Genomic DNA, 16,920 nt, shown 5'->3' with positions numbered 1-16,920 from the left:
GCTTTTGAATTGTTTTAGGAGTTATCTTACGACCTGGAAATCGCTATTATTATGCTAATGTTATTATACAATTTTTAGGGACTGTATCGGAAATTCCTCGATCGGTATCCTCGCAACTTCAAGATTTTCTTTTTCGCGATAACGCGCCACTGTTGGGAAAATTTTAACGACTTAAATCTAACCGTTTCAACGTTATGATGCTGCTAAGTTTACATTTGACTGATTTGAATCAACGTAAAGAAATCGAAAGATTACGTTTTGTTTTTCGTTGGACAAATTTTCAACATGTTCTCCTGTTTGTTGCCAATTGGCGACTTGTCGAAATTTCAGTCGCCAAATGTTCTCTCGCAATGGCGACCAAAATGGTTGGGGCTTGGGGAGCTGCGCTAGAGCCTGAAAGATGCTATATTATAAAATGATAAGGACAGTTGGCAATCCTCGTAGTTTTATTTAGGTTTGTTTCTGGCAAGAATGTGAAAGGTGGAGTATGTTTTCAGGGAGATTTGTTTTCAAATTAAAATAATTGAAATAAAAGTATTAGATCCCAAGTTTTGTCTGCATTCATAATTAATAGAGCTAAGCATTTGTTGTTATAAACAAACCACATTACCACAGTTTGAAATGAAAAACAAAACAAAACAGTTTTGGAAGTGCTCTTTTTTTCTACTTGGCACCTTGTTTTTCTCTGAAGTCTCTAAAATGCTTTATTTGCGTCAACTACAACTTCGAAAGTTTTTATCTTTGCTTATTCCTTTGAGTTTTATTTTGGCTTTTTCGAAAGAGGAGAATAAATGAAACCTGAATCGGACCTTTTGATTTGCTAATCAGACTGAGACAAATTGACAGTGGTCGTAATTAAAATATTTGGGAGGCATTTTTAAAAGTTGACATGCACACCCTTAAACCTGTTAAACCGCTGAGGAAGGGGGGCATCGGGGTCTATTAGCAGCCGCAATCATCCAAAACCACACAACCGCAAAAAAATTGGATCAAAACCGAAAACCGCATGCAAAACAGTCTTAAAAATTTCAACATCCTAGTGATCAAAACCCTGATCGATCTGATGCAGTGGTGACAAGTGGAGCATACAGAGCTTTTTGGGGCTATTCGAGATTAGTGGAGACGCATAATTGCCGCTCAGATCGCAGAGAAACGGGACCCAAATAGGAAAAACCGAAGCTTTCTGGCACAAAGATCGAAAAGCCAATCTTAAAAATAGCCAAAACCGCAAAACCGAAAATCCCAATACCCCAACTGAAAGTGACTCGGATCTAATTTCTCCTCACAATATCACACCTGAATCAAACATTGAGGTCACAAGAATACAGGGAATTATCACCAAATAAATCAGCTCTTGTTTGTTAAACAAATTCTCCTTGCCAGCCCCTCAGGAAATGTATGACAAAAAGTTTGGAGAATATGTATACTGATGTTAGGGTGTAAAAAGGTAAACATAAATGACAGGATATATCAAACCTCAACATTTCACCATTCAAAATGACAAAAATTAGCTGATGGGACTTCAAACAAAAAGGCAGAGATGAGTTTGTTTTTATTTTTTAAATCAATATCAATCTAATGGAGGATACCACTAAGTCTGGTCAAAATCAACTAAATAATGATTCAATACTAGCTAGTTCGTACAATTTTTCATAACTGAGCATTGTAATATTAATATCATCATGTTCAACTTTGACTTTTTGACCATAGTATTCATACAGTCAACTCTTCATTAAACATTGATGTCCTTCCTTCCATTCAGTTGTCATAGGGGAAATTTTATTTACAAATTTCATTCCTTTTTTTTTAATTTATGATTTACTGATATGATTTCTTTCCTCAAGTTATTCAGTGCAAGATTCTATTCTTTCTTCTAAACAATGCTGTAATTATCATGTAGAAAATTTGAAATTCCTAATGAATAAAAAATAAGTTAATTTGTACAGTTCAGTTTTCCTACATTACATGACAGGTAGTAATATTGTCAGTGTGAAACATTAATTCCTGATTAGTGCAAATTACTACAAAACTAAACATAAATTGGAAATAATATTTTACTCCTTTTGTGTTTGTGGTAATATTAAATCTAGAGTGAATATTCAAATTGGTTTCTTCAATGAAATGAGAATTTGTTTGCTTATTTTTGAGGAATGAAACATTTTGATGTGAAGTGACCTCAAATATTTGTTTTCAATTTAAGGTGGAACAAATTGATTTTGTTATCACAGTTGTGTCTGTCTACTTGGTCCACTTGAATCAAAATTGTGTTTAAGCCTGTCAGGGTCTCTGGATGCCATATTAGAAAAATCTCTGAACACATCATTGAATGTAACATCACCTGAAACAAAAAAAAAAATGACAGCAGTTAGTCCTTTAATCCATGACAGTGACAAGGTTCTAATTTCTCTTCACAATTTGTCCCTTATACCAAATGTTTAAGACATGAGAATGAAGGAAATGATCAACAACTAACAAAGCTCTTCATGGTTTTACAAATTCTCCTTGTTAGACCCTAGGAAATTTATAGAGAACAGTATGGAGAATATGCATAATGATATTTGGGTGTAAAGGGTTAACCTTTACACCCTTTGGAGTGATTAATGAGTAATTTCCCTCTGCAACTACTTATAATCATGGATAAGTAGAGTGCATTTGATTTATGATATCATAATATTTTTCATCATACTGCTTGCCCAGAAATATCCAGGGATAGTGGACTTTCATTTTAGACAAACATGATGAACAATACAGTGGTTAGATTACATTGCTTACCACTCCTTAAATTCACTGATAATTAAAACAACAACAACAACAACAACAAACAAAACAAATCAGAAAAAAAATAGATGGAGCACTCTTAAAAAGATCTTACCCTGGGCAATCTCATTATCTTCTCTCATTTCTTCATTCAGTCTTGCCAGTCTCAACCTATAAACAATTTCATTTTTCACCGTCTAGTAAATGTTGACAAGTTAGAAATGGACCAAAAGCAGCTATATGTTTACTGTAATAGATACCAAAATAACCTGACATCCAAAAGCAAGGTGTAGATATAAAATTTACAATTCCTAACAATGATTCTTTCACAAAAGAAGACAATGACTAAAGACTGCTGTGTGTGAATTCCAATTCCAATTTTTTGGGATTCTTTCATTCACCTCTTGAAGGATAAATAAAAAAACCAATTCCTTGGAACAGAATCATAATCAGGCAATATCCACTGTTATATTGCATTTGTATACTTACAGAGTAACAATATCTGCATTTGTTTGTTTTAGTGCAATTGTAAGAGGATCCTGAAATTAACAAAAGAAATTGATCAAGAAACTTTCATGAGCACTGTTTTTACCGCCACTTGTGACCTTTCATGCAACATCTACTGCTTCCTCTGTTTTCCAGGGGAACACAGATTAATTTGGAAGGAAAGACTGGCAGTTCATGGGAAGTTGTCTCCAAGGGCTTTTTTCATGCATCGCTACATTATGTTCACACTCACCTCTCCATTCTCGTCAACATCATGCTGGTTACCTCCTCGCTTCAGGAACAAGAGGATAGGACTGAAAATAAAGGAGCAGTATTAATATAAGTGATGACAGATGATGCCACAGCTGGGTGAACTGTTTTAAGCCCTGGCCACACCACTGTATTGTGTTCTGGAGATAGACACTATGCTAAGGAAAGAACTGGTTGCTAAGAGCTACAGGAACTAGGTTTAAGTACACATAGTTATGGAACTTTTACCGGAACACGTGGTTGTAAGTCTTAAACTTACTAATATTCATACATTGATAATAACAACTTGAAGCAAGAAAGAAAAAGAAATAAAATGCTTTGCCTTACAGAAACAAGCAAGGTTCTTAATAGACTCACAAAGACTGCAGGAAATAGTGAAGGTCAGAACAAAAATTGTTCTAACAAAATAGTCACAGGCCACAAAGGATTGTGTTTTCCAATCTTCTAGGTGAGAGATGCCTACAGGAACTAGGTTAAAGTACACACAGTTATGGAACTTTTACTGAAACATGTGGTTGTAAGTCTTAACCTTACCAATATTCATATACTGATAATAACAACTTGAAGTAAGAAAGAAAAAGAAGTAAAATGCTTTGCCTTACAGACACAAACAAGGTTCTCAATACACTCACAATGACTGCAGAAAACAGTGATGGTAAGAGAGAAAATGGTTTTAATAGAATGTTATTTTTGATCAACTCACCCTGTCTACCCAAGAAGTGCTGCATGATGAAGTGCACCTCTTCCCCTCTTGTCTTTCTGGTTTATTTTAGCTCCATTTTGTAAAAGGAACTCACAAGCTGGTAATGATCCCTTAAGGAAGAAAAATTATAATTTCATTACATAATGACCCTTCCATGAAGGAATTGCAAGTACTTAGCATAGCAGAACACCGTCAACAGAAAGAGTCAAACCTACCCCTAAGACAGACTGGTGAAGTGCTGTTTTTCGTTCATCTTCCTCATTTACCCAGTTCACTTTGGCACCTGAAAATTTTCCATAAATACTTTCATGACTTGTACATTTTTGAGGAAAGTGGAAAGTTACACACAGTTTGTGTGATTACTGTAAGTATCACTTTCCAGAAATGTATGTGCAGCCATTAAATAAACAATAAGTGCAGCATGTTCTTGTCTACCTTCTGCAAGTGATGCAGCCATAAGAGGAAGACTCTTCCATTCTGCTGCTTTGAAAAGTAACTGCAACAAAAACCCACAATTAAAACAAGCCACAAGCAATGTCATGTACCATTAAACTGTTGACCCCTGAGAGTGACCAGCATCTACTTTTTTCTTACAGTTTCACACATGAATCACACATTAACATCACAAGAATAAAGGACATGATCACCAACTAAAGAGGCACTGAATTGTTAAACAAATTCTCCTTGTCATCATGTCACTAAATGTATCGAGAACAGTATGGAGAATATGCATGCTGATGTTTGAGTTTAAAGGGTGAATAATCACCACTAAGTATCAACTCAATAACTCTCAGGACATTACAACACAGCATACAATGATATAATTAATAAATAAACAGATAGTGCAGACCTCTCTATTTGGTAATTAAAGGTGCATACCCTACTGGGATTAACTCTTTTCAACACAGCAATTGCTTTCTCCATGTCCTCCTTCAGTCTTTTCTCCAGGTCACCATTGCCATTATTCTGCACTCTTTCACAAATGGTTGCCTTGTGAGTCACACCATCTTCTCTTATGGTTGAATCAAATGAACCTCCCCTATCTCTACCCTTGTCATAAGACATAGCTGCTCCGATGGAGGCTGCCTGTCACCTCTCACTGTCACGACATGATGTTGATGGTGCACTAGTTCCCGGTCTGTCCTCATCATGCAAGTCACTGCTATCAGTCTCATCATTGAGAAAATTTGAAGCAACATGTTCTAACTTTTCAGAGTCTTCACTTGTTACATCCACAGAGAGTATTTCAACAGGGACACTCTTTCAGTTGTCCATCTTTGACTTTGACTTCATGGCAAGTTTCCTATAGAAAAGTTTACTTTTTTTTGGAGTCTGTTCTCTCAACAGCCAAATGTGTGCCCCTTTCCTCATGGTGAACTTTCAATCTTGCAAGATTTCTAATGATCCCTTTTTCCAAAGTTTGACAGTTTTTTAGAAAGTTTTCCAGGGAAACAAAATTGTGTTGTACATATTTTAACTTGATCCAAGTCTCTCTTTCACCCCTTCAACAAAAATCATGTGATAATTATTTTTCAAAAAATGTTATAAACTAAAAAAATTTAGGAATTAATATTTAAAATAAAAAACAGTACCTGCTACTTTAAGGAGTTGGTTTATTTGTATGGGAATTGACTTTTGCCTCAAGAATTCCGTTGACTAATTCAATTCCTGATTCTGTCATTAACTTAAAAACAAAACCTAAAATTACTATATAACATTCATTTAGTTCTATTTTACCTATACCTTTTCTCTAAAATAAAAAATATTCAATCACCAAGTCAGAGACTATGCCTTAAACACTTTAAGATGCAAGCCCATTTAAAATTATGCCAGAGCATTGTCCAGTACAACAGTTGTAAACCCAAAATGTAGTGCTTAGAAATAATAAAGGTATGCATCTTATGTTACCTTGACTTGCTCTGGTTCCCATGCATCAGGAGTCAATGAGCAAACCTTAAAGACATGAACACCCAAACTCCTGTAAAAACAAGCATTACCAAATTGAAATGAAGAATTGAAAAAACAATTTGCGAGCATGCCAGAAGCTTTAAAAGAAAAAAGGGCAGGAAATCTGAGACAGGCCAGGCATGACTCATGTCTCCCACCATTAGACTATACTACATTTAACATACACTGTATGAGCAGACTACAACTTAAAGAAGCTATAATAATGATGTCCAGCTTTCTGATAATTTCTGGAAAATTCTAGAAATTTCTAGAATATGACAGCTTTATTCCAAAATCCTATTCTAGCTTCTCTCAAGAAAACATTTTCCCAGTTTTTCCAAGTTTTAAGTTCTTTCAAAAGCTGGAAATAGCTTTAGCTGCTGCCAAAAATTGACAACCTTTTCCTGTCTTTACTTCTTGCAGGAAACTGGAATAAGCTAGAAATAGTTAACAACTTATTTAAATTTAGCAAAACTAAGAGAAATTGTCAGCTTAGTCAGTTTCATTTTATTTTAAAGTCTTGAATAAGAAGATGAAAAGAAGTACTTTACCTTACAGCTTGCCATACATAATAGATTAAAAAGTGGTAAAACTTACACAACTGTCATTGGCTTGGATAGATCAATCAGTTTTGGGCAGGTACACTTGATGTACAGTTATAAGTCACCTGTCATTGAAAAATGGATTCTCAACATGCTGATTTTATTTCATTATGCAAAGCCACCATTCAATATTTATTGGCAGATTTTTTTTATTATACAGTCATCTAGACAATGATTAACATTGTTGGTTTTAAATAAATTTCTCATAGTCAATTAAGAACTCTGACAAATAGACCTTTCTACAGTTCCTGGCGCTATATTGGATTAGTAACCACACACACACGATAATGAGGCTGGGTTGACCCGGCAGTTCTTTCAAACAGCTGATCTGCTGATATTTCACGTTCTAATGCACTTTTCAATGCAATTCTTCCCTTTAAAATGGTTCTTTAATACAACAAAATGGAAATTTCGTCATTAGATGACATCCAGAAACTCAAAGCAAAAGATCTCAGGGAGATCTTAAAATCTAATTCAAAATCGACAGCCAGAATTAGAGCCAACTTAGTGTCAAAAGTTTATGCTTTGCTGATGTGACACCTCCTTCCATCAAGAAGTGGAAAAACCGAGAACTTCTTACAGATGTCCAGGACCTAGAACAAAACCAGAGCAACTTCAAATACAAAGCAACTATGGTAAGGATTTCAGCCCTTGGATGGTCAAGCGATCTCAGTAATTTACTTGAGGTGAATTTCATTCAGCTTTACAATTACCCCATTGTTTCATGAGAATATTGCCACATTGTGTTGAGAGGAACGAATTACAGGAAGTACCACACTAGCTGTTCAGTATGGCTTAAAAAGCAAGGAAAAGGCTCTCACCCTTTAGGTAGAGGAGATTTGTTATTGCTGCTGTTGTTGAGTGGTACTTGTTGTGGCACCAAATTCTTCAATTCATGTTGTTCCCATTTTCTTTACCAAGATGTATTTTAGTTTGCCATTTGTACATTGTATCTTATGGGAAACTAAACAACAGAGCCTGCAGAACCACTTGATTATAACCCTTCTTTCTATCAACCCAAGAGGGAAACTGTAACTGACAGATGTCATATTTTGATACCCATCTGGCGCAGGACAAAATATGCTCGTGATAAATAGAAAACCATTTCAGTTCGTGACTCATAGTAATTTATTAGGTGGCAAGACAGCATTGAAAGAATCAGACCAAAATACTAGACAATTTAAAAACTCCCAAAAGTGACTGATTCATGTAACTTCTCCCTATAATATCCAAACACTATCCAGCAAACAGATGATGATACTAAAACTTATCAGGCAGAAGTTATCTTGATCTTAAATCAAATTCTCATAACTTATATACAAGTAAATGTGTAGCAACTAGAAGGGAGAATTAATGATCAGATCTTGGGTATTTAAGGGTTAAAGGAAGAGAACAGAAATGCTTCCTCTCAGCTACTGATCTCAACAATGCTAGTCCTTTACACACATTTAAGTTTCTGTCAGTGATAAACATTCAGTGAATTGATATTCCCATGCTTAGCGCTCAGAGGCCTTCTGATACAAAGGTTTGCTATACTAGTTCTTATTGCATTGTGTTAACCAATGTTATGGTAATGTAATTTTGAGATGTAAAGAAGATACTTAAAAGATTGAGAAATAAATCCATATCAAGATATTTATTTTATACTGTAAGTTACAGTTACCATAAGATTTGTTTGAAAGAGAATCTTCCAAACCATAGAATTGTATGAGAAATTAATTTTGCGAGATTTATATCAAACTCTTTATTATGAAGACAGTTTTGTGAATAATAAAATTTAGTGTCATAGATCATCTTTGAGTTGAGAACTCTTTTAGTTGGTGAAACTCACTTTTTCTTTTTTTTCAATTTGAAGCATCAAATTGATTGATACATAAAGCACACAAAATATTTCATGAGAGTTTCATGTGGCATCCATAGTGGATTATTATACTATCATAAAAAACAAAAACAACTACTGAAAACTGCTTTTGTCACAATTGCTACCAAATTTGTGCTAGTTTTCTGGTTCTGCCATAATAAGTGAAAATTTGAAAGATGCAGTGTCTTGGTTATTTTATTAAAAGCAATTACTTTTCAAGAGTTTCTCTACTAGGAGTGTTTTAGGCAAGCCATGTAGTAAACAGGTGAGCAGTACTGAACTTATTGACTCACTGCCGGAATAAAAAAAAACTCTATTGAACTTAAAACAATTCAGGTACCTAATACAAAATTTGTACTAATTTTGCAACGATAGTTATCCTCATCCATTATTCACAGAGAATAAGATAAGTATAGAACGATAAATACTTAGCAAAAATACATGCCTCTGTGCATAAACTTGAAGAAGTGAAAGCTCGTAGGCAAACCATTGGGACCATAAAATGTATTTGAAAAACCAAAAGCGGCACGCTGCTTTCTCTTCTTTTTGAGAGAAAAATTAGCTTTATCGACATTTCGGCTAGGACCATCCATTTTCCTTAAAAAACGAACAATTTTACTGTCCACGTATGAATTTCAATCAAAGCGCAAACAGAGATTTAATACGAGTCAACCCCAGCCTCGTTCTCACGTGTGCGCGGTTGCATGTTCAATATGGCGCTGGGAATTGTGAAAAAGTCTATCCTGTTCACTGCTGAGTTTTGAATAAGAAAATCGTATAAGGGCATTTACACCAATGAAAATACAAGATAAAATTAAAATTGATTGTTTCTGTTGTCTTCCTGTTTGTGTTTTAGTCCAAATTTTTCTTAAGAATGAACAATTGTGAGTCACATTGTGAGTCACATTGTGAGTCACATTGTGACTACCATTGACACCTTGAGAATAGTTGCCTTTGTCAGGCCTCACGTTATGAAGAGCAATCTTTGCAGAAAGATACTTAACACTACAAGTACAATGATAAATAAGTAAATGACTCACCTTTTTGTTAATTAAAAACAACTTTATCGACAATGACCGCAGCATTTCGGAGCCCTTGCCACACACCTACTGTTGAGGTTGTCAGAAAGAAAAGTAATTCTCTTTAGGATACAGTCCACAGCGATCGCGGAAAAGCTGTCGTTTCAGCAATCCCCTGGTCAGCGGTGAAATTCGTCGGCATTCACTAAACAAACATGGTCATTTTCGACTCATCCCAGATTGTGATATTTATCGCCGACTTTGGAGTGACCGCAGCTTTTCGATACGATCAAAGCAAAAGCCCCGCCAGATTTGAATTTGGAAGCGTCTGTTCGCGCTGTGACATTCATATCTCCCCGTGTTTTACCGTGATCGTCCTTGGCGTGCGTTTTAACTTGAAATCTCAACCTGTTCAGCTGAGTTCTGTTTAGTTTTGATTTCCGAAAATGCTCAAGTACAAGTACGTTGTTGTTGACTGGGAATCGTGGGGAGTGGAGGCGCAGAGTTCCTCGAAGATCATCGCTTGCGATCCCTTCAGTGTGAGAGAAGAAGATGAATGTTCACTGCAAGGAACGGATCCGGCGACAAAGAGACCCATGTTGTTTCAGGGGCATGTTCTTGCAATATTTGGTGAGTTTATACACCCAGTATTTTTCTCAATTGCATTGACTTTCGTCATGAAGTGCAACAAATGCTTGGTAAACCCGTTTTCTTTCGAATTCCTTGGTTTGGTCTCCACATCAATGCTCGTTAAAACATAAATCTTATGAATTTTGACTTCAAACAGGTTTTTCGATTTTGAAGGTTCTTTTCATTCTTGGCTTTATGTCTATGCTCTCTTGTTAATGTCTTTTCATGTCAAAACTGTTGCCATGATACATTGGTCAAGTTAATAGAGGATGCTACCGATGCAAAGTCAGCTGTGGAGGCACCAGCAAGGCAGCTGTTCTCAAGTGAGGAACTGCAGAATTCATCAGTTACTGGCTTACAGTGCAATAAAGATTATGAAGCAAGACCAGGCCTGAGTCCATCAAGGTGGAGCATTTTAGAAGGTGAGTTAATTTTTAAAGGTGTATTTCTTTAATTATTTCTATACACCTGTATGTGCTAACTGTCCTAAATACAGAATGGATCTCCTGGTCTCTCAAGCATGTAACTAGGTCTCCCTGATAAAAGTAACATCTTTTGTTAGAAATTGGCTAATAGTTACCCCAATATCTTTGCTAAATTCAAAACATTTAAATTGGTTAATTAGAATTTGTGGTTTTGTGTCACAGGTCTTGGCAGCATTTCCTTGACTTTTGTTTAAAAATATATGCACCAGACATTGACAGAAGCTGAAAGAAAAGTTCTCATCGTTATGGCCACATGTCAAAATACTGCACATACATACTGTCATATTACATGCTGTGAAATGGTCAACATTTCCAATTACATTTGCACTTCAAATAACATAGGCAAACCAGCTTACATGTATGTGTTTACAGCCTTTTTGCCACTCAATATAAATTACCTGAAGATTCATTTGAGAGGGTGCAGTTAATAGATTGTGCAATTTGTCGCATGGAACGGAGTGCAAGGGAGTATCTACAAACAGAACAATTGCAGCCTCCTGAATGAATCACCACATAATCTGAATTGGGTGGCAACAAGGATACACACATGTAAGCTGACTGCATCTATTTACTGGTTTAAATTCAGCAATTACAAATTCAGTAATTAACATGTGATTAAAAATAATTAAAGTTCTTTCAGCAAGAGTTCCTTTGTATAATTTATGTTTTGCACTATACAGTTTCAAATGTAACATGCTTTTTACTTGAACTGCTTTCATTTGCTTTTTCCTTTTTACAGGTATTGTGCTAAGGAAAGGATTCACTGCAGCTACAAGGTCATCTGTGAGAAAGGACCTTGGCCTGGTTCTAAAGAAGGCCAGAGCAAATAAAGAAAACAAGGCCAAATGCAGAGGACAAGAACAGAGAGAGCTATGAGAAACATTTATTGTCCTTGTTTTTTTTTTATCAAAAAAGACAATGTTATTTTAGTTCAGGACAGTCATAGCAACAAAGAAAAGACTTTAATATGTAACATATTTTGGATAATTCATAGAATTTCAAAGAAATTTGTTCAGGGTATTGCTGGCAAAAAAAGACATGATTCTTGTTTTTGTTGGGCATGTGAATTCTACAAACATAAAGCCTGGTAAGATTCATGGTAAATTACGGGCTTAGCCTTGTTTTATACATCTAATAAATTAATTGAAATGGTTAAATGGCAAGTAAAAGTTATTATAGTCATTAGTCAGAGTGAATCATCATGAAGTAAACACCTGAAAAACCTGGAATAAATGCTGAAAAAGTCTTGAAAATCTGGAATATACTAGAAAAAGCTGGAAATTGATAAATTATCTATATCACCGCTACTTTAAGGAGCATGAAAGAATTTTCTAGAAAATTCTAGAAATCTACATTTTGTAATAATAAGCTGGATATGTGTTCTGTGTGCTTAATACATCTACTCTTTGAAGAAGGACACTTCCCCCCGCGTGTATATCCAATAGGTCGCCTGGAATACGCCCGTAAGCGGGGTTGAACGCGGCAACAGACTTAATACTATGCATACCTAACTTGGAAACGTCGTCCACGAAAGGTTCTATGTGCTTTTTAAAATCATGTCTTAGCGTAGTTACGGAAACCTATTTGCTAGAGTAGAAATATTCGCGAGACTTAGCCTCAAACATACGACGAACAAAGCTAATGATATCGAACAAGGATGATGATATCGTTTATTTTAGAAGTTTTGATAGTTTTTCCCGAATAACGTACGCTAGTCACGGTAACGACTTCCTTCCGTTAAACTTTGATCACAGACAAACGTATTAACACAGACAGGTCGGTATCAAAGAAACGAATAACAATGTCAACAAGTGCATAAAACAAAAAAAGATGACGGCAATCCCATAGTTTCATAACAAGGAAGATAAAGAAGACTCAATTGAACACAATTCTGCTTGTAGCGGCCGACACAAGCGAAGCAACTTTTCGACGACAACTATGAGTTTCGCAAATGAAAACACGCTATGAAGCGAGGATATATTTTGCGCACAAGCCTTGAATCGTTTTATTTAACGCAGTAAGGAAGAAGGTGAGCTAAATTAAAAAAAAAGGATAAAGGAACACTGCTTGAAAACGAACTCTAACAAAAACTAATAGCCAAGTGGGAAAAACGTGTAGCGTTCTAACGAAGCGTGAACAACGTAAGCCACGTGCTACAAGGTTGCGAAAGCGAGCGATAAGGAAAATTGTGTAAAAACTAGGCGAAACTACCAAAATACTAGATATTTAGACAAGCACAAAAAAAAGGAACAAAGGCACTTGCATAACAGTCCCGCTTTTAAGAGTTTAACCAAAACGAACTTCGAGATAAGGTGGGCAAAAAGGCGCTCTTCCGATAAACACGTCTTATCATTAGCCCAAAGCAAGACAACCAACTAAAATGCGGTTCTGGGTGGAACTTAAAAGATCACGTCCCTAACGGACAAACAGTAACGTCATTGTTGCGGTTTAACACGAATCAAAGTTATAGCGAATCAATCTCCGGTGGCAAAGGCATGACAGCCTTAACACTGCAGTTGAAGCGAATACTTCTTTCGAAGCTGATTTTCATCTTCCAAGGTAAAAATCAGCCTCTCGTTCCAAAGATGGAATGTCACCATCATCACACGGGGAATCGTCCGATAATATTTCATCTTCCTTTTCGCCTTGTTTCCTGCTGTTTTCTTGCTGTTCCTCGAAGTCAGAGCGTTCGAGGCTGACCGGTTCGCCGCGCTAAATTTCTCTCTGATAGAGGTACAAAGAGGGAGCTCCAGCTATTGCCACCGTTGTTTCTTGTCCGACAGAGCGCTGACGCACTGCTGCAATAAATGTTTACGCCCAATCCCTTATCTTCTATATGCTCTGTACTGTCACCTGTAGAGGTGGTAACAGTTGAATTGCTGGTATGGCCGACAGGATCATGGCACGTTCAAGTAGAGGATACCAAGAATTTGGATTTGTAAAATAGTACACCGCCCAACGGGTTGTCCCCTTTCAGCTATCTTTTGCTGCATTTCCAAAGTTTCTTGGATAATCTAACACCGTGGGGGTTTTCGAGGCCGTTAAGCATGTCAACTGACGCAGCAGTCCTAGATGCCTTGTTACCCTTTGGGCCTTTGAGGAATTTTGGTTAATTGGCAACTTCGCTTCTGATATAATTTTCATTGCCGCACAATAACTCAAAGAGTGTCACTGAACAGCCCGACCGCCTCCTGAATGCTAGAGAGCCTGTTCGGCTGGTGCTTTTCGTGGACTGAGAAGATAGATTTCCGCTCATGATAGCAATCCCGCATCTCGCTCCCCTCTTATCCAGCCCAATCCCGGATCCCGAAAAACCTATTGGGGACCTATCTGCGAATAAAGGCTCTTTTGGCTGCTCTGGAAGAGTGAGCTTCCTTTTCTATGCCAATTAAGGCGTGCTATGCTACGCGGATATAGAAAAGAAACTCGCTGAAAATCTAAGCGTAAAGCTATAACATTCTGAATTTTGGGCAACCGCGAAAGACTAACGCATGTGATTATAAATTTGCTTCTGTCCTGGCCCTTCTAGCAAAAGGTTGCTCATCGCCGGGAGGGCAAAAACTTCTACCACGAAAGGCTTAAACTGACATCCCTGGCATAAAAAAGGCCAAAAATACGACGAGAGCCATTCTGCAATGATCAGGGTTGTGCGACTAACATATGATGTCAGATGACGGACGGAATCGACCACGAGGCTGACTAAGGGACAAATCCAATATAATTGTTCTCACCACTCCAGTCTTGCACCAAGGCGTTCACCCCACTGGAACCAGGAGAAGCGAACTTCGAGTTAAATCTTGGGAGCTAAGCATTGTCCTACGTTGCAAAACGGTCGATTGCGACCGATTCACTAGCCGGAAAACAGATGGATTCATCTTTATCGCAAAACCTACTGAGCTGATCAGCCTTCTCATTCAGCGATCTGGGAATCCACCATGATTCGAGGGATATATCCCGTGCAGAACAAAACTGAAATAAAGATAATGTAACCAACTAGAGGCGAACTTTAGAACTACCTATGGACACTATTCTGGAAGCTCTCTGATTATCAGTGAAAACTTTTACCCTCTGGTGCGTAAGCTGGCCCGCGAAGGACAATAACACATAGTAGATAGCTTTCAGCTCATGGAAAGTAGAGCTTTGACCGAGGTCATCAAACGTGAACATACCGGTGACCGCTAAACCGTCTAACGATGCTGAAAACCCGCGAAAGGCGACATCGCTTGCATCAGAGAATATGACGGTAGACGTGTCAGGCGGAGGTCGAAGAGAGTAACCATTAAATGAACCGATGTTCGAATATCAGGATTTCAACTCTTTCAAAAGTGCTGCAAGGAAACGAAAGGTGCGATCCCATCCTGATCGAGACTCGATCGCTAGGTACATTTGTCAGGTGAAAAGACGCGAAATAGGACCCACTGCTAAGGAAAGCGAAATTATAGAGCCCGCTATTCTAGCAAATTCGCGATACGAAGACGACTCGTCCGTGATTGCGGTGCTCAGAAGATTTTTAAGCTTGAGCACCTTCTTCTCTGGAATTTAAAAAGTCGTGGTATTGGTGTTGATTACAAAAATCCAGCCATTCACCTATCTGCATAGGTTGCAAATGGGAGTTTTCTTCGTTAACAAAAAGACCTGCGAAATAAGTAAGTAAGTACGTAATTTTATTTCAGCTCGGGTTAATGAGGCTGATCAGGCCCCTGGCAGTACGTGCTAATATGCCGAAAAAAGTAAGAAAACTAACGAAAAATTGAAAAATGACTAATGACTAACTTTCCAACTACTTAAAGTTAGTAAACAATCTTAACTCTTAAAAATTATAACAGCGAGAAGATCTTAATAGACTGTACATTGCAAATGTAGCTCTCTTACAGCATTCCTAAATTCCTTAAGAATTGTCGTTGAGCGTAGTTCATCCAGTAAGGAATTCAATACTTTGGCACCAATAAAGATATAGATTTTAAGCCAAAGGTTGTAGCATTCTTACATGGGACGACGAGCTTGTTGGTGCCTCTTAAGTTTTTCACATTATTTCGTACGATAAACAAGTCGCTTATTTTCCGATTACATGCTGTTTACAGCTTTAAAAATCAATATAGCAATGTCCTGTAGTCGACGATTAGACAAAGTTAAACCGTAGTCATAATTATCATAAAGGGGCACCCGTTTGTTGTAGACACACCTTAAAACTCTCGCCTTTCCAGCTTCTGATTATCAGACTCATTACAGTTGAACCAAATAGCAGAACAGTAAGTGAAGTAAGACATTACGTACAAGTTGTAGAGGCACATTTTCAAGGAGATTGATAGCATGTTCCTAAGTCTGCTCAAAACATTTAACTACTTTCCAACTTTCTTAGTAATATTGGCAATGTGTTTGCTAAAATTTAGCTAGTTATCGATAGTTACACCTAAAAGATCTAAATGGTCTACAATTGGAACCTGCTCATCATTAATACTAAAGGAAAGATCACCAGGATAGCTTTTTCGAAGAATAATACCCTTACATTTCTCGGGATTGAGCACTAGCTTGTTATCATCAAACCAAAGACTTGCGACAGCGATATCGCCATTGATTACGGACTTAAGGACCACCTCAGGATCGCGATCACTTAAAAAAATTTGGTTATCATTGGTATAGTTGGACAAATAAGCACGATTAATATAAGAGAACAGATCGTTCAGAAAAATATTAAGAGCTAATGTCAACATGCATCAGACAAATAGCGGCAAGTCGCCTAGATTCGTTTTCTCCCGTACTTTCACATTTTGTAGCCCAATATGTCCTAACAACTGTGGTGTGGTTTTTTTTGTGAAAATGTATTTTAGTTTTTGAGAAATGAGTTCTTTCGTTCAACCGCTCAAATATGCAAATTTTCACCCTGAATATTACCCGAGTTGTGTGACCTCATGTAACGAATTTACTTGACCTCTGGTATTTCTGTCGGCATAATCCTTTGTTTTATCATCTAAAATTAATCCCCGGTCATTATTGAAGCTGGCAAAGAAATATTTAATTTTGTCTCCACTACACAACAAATAACACAGTAGTGTACACCAAATAAGTTTATTTAGGGAAGCCTGCCGAGAACCAACCCGAAGCATATATAGCCCGGGGCATGCATGCATACATATATTCGCAACTGATATACCACATACAA

General features: G+C 37.1%; 1 protein-coding gene and 2 pseudogenes across 1 annotated transcript; 1 reads left to right on the top strand and 2 right to left on the bottom strand.

The window, feature by feature from the left end:
* Positions 1–1,535: 1,535 nt before the first annotated feature.
* LOC131786174 (arf-GAP with coiled-coil, ANK repeat and PH domain-containing protein 2-like) lies at positions 1,536–9,265 on the bottom strand (annotated as a pseudogene).
* Positions 9,266–9,671: 406 nt separating this feature from the next.
* LOC131786194 (uncharacterized) lies at positions 9,672–12,057 on the top strand. Its single transcript, XM_066172390.1, has 3 exons — positions 9,672–10,275; positions 10,542–10,697; positions 11,500–12,057. The coding sequence occupies exons 1-3, from the start codon at positions 10,092–10,094 to the stop codon at positions 11,634–11,636; spliced, it is 477 nt and encodes a 158-aa protein (XP_066028487.1). The 5' UTR covers positions 9,672–10,091; the 3' UTR covers positions 11,637–12,057.
* Positions 12,058–14,075: 2,018 nt separating this feature from the next.
* The window catches only part of LOC131786175 (uncharacterized), a 3,446-nt pseudogene continuing 601 nt past the window's right edge, over positions 14,076–16,920 (bottom strand).

This window comes from Pocillopora verrucosa, chromosome 9, assembly GCF_036669915.1.
Source record: "Pocillopora verrucosa isolate sample1 chromosome 9, ASM3666991v2, whole genome shotgun sequence".
Classification (NCBI taxonomy): domain Eukaryota; kingdom Metazoa; phylum Cnidaria; class Anthozoa; order Scleractinia; family Pocilloporidae; genus Pocillopora; species Pocillopora verrucosa.
Note: the sequence above shows the minus strand (reverse complement) of the source record. Positions and strands in the feature narration are given on the sequence as shown.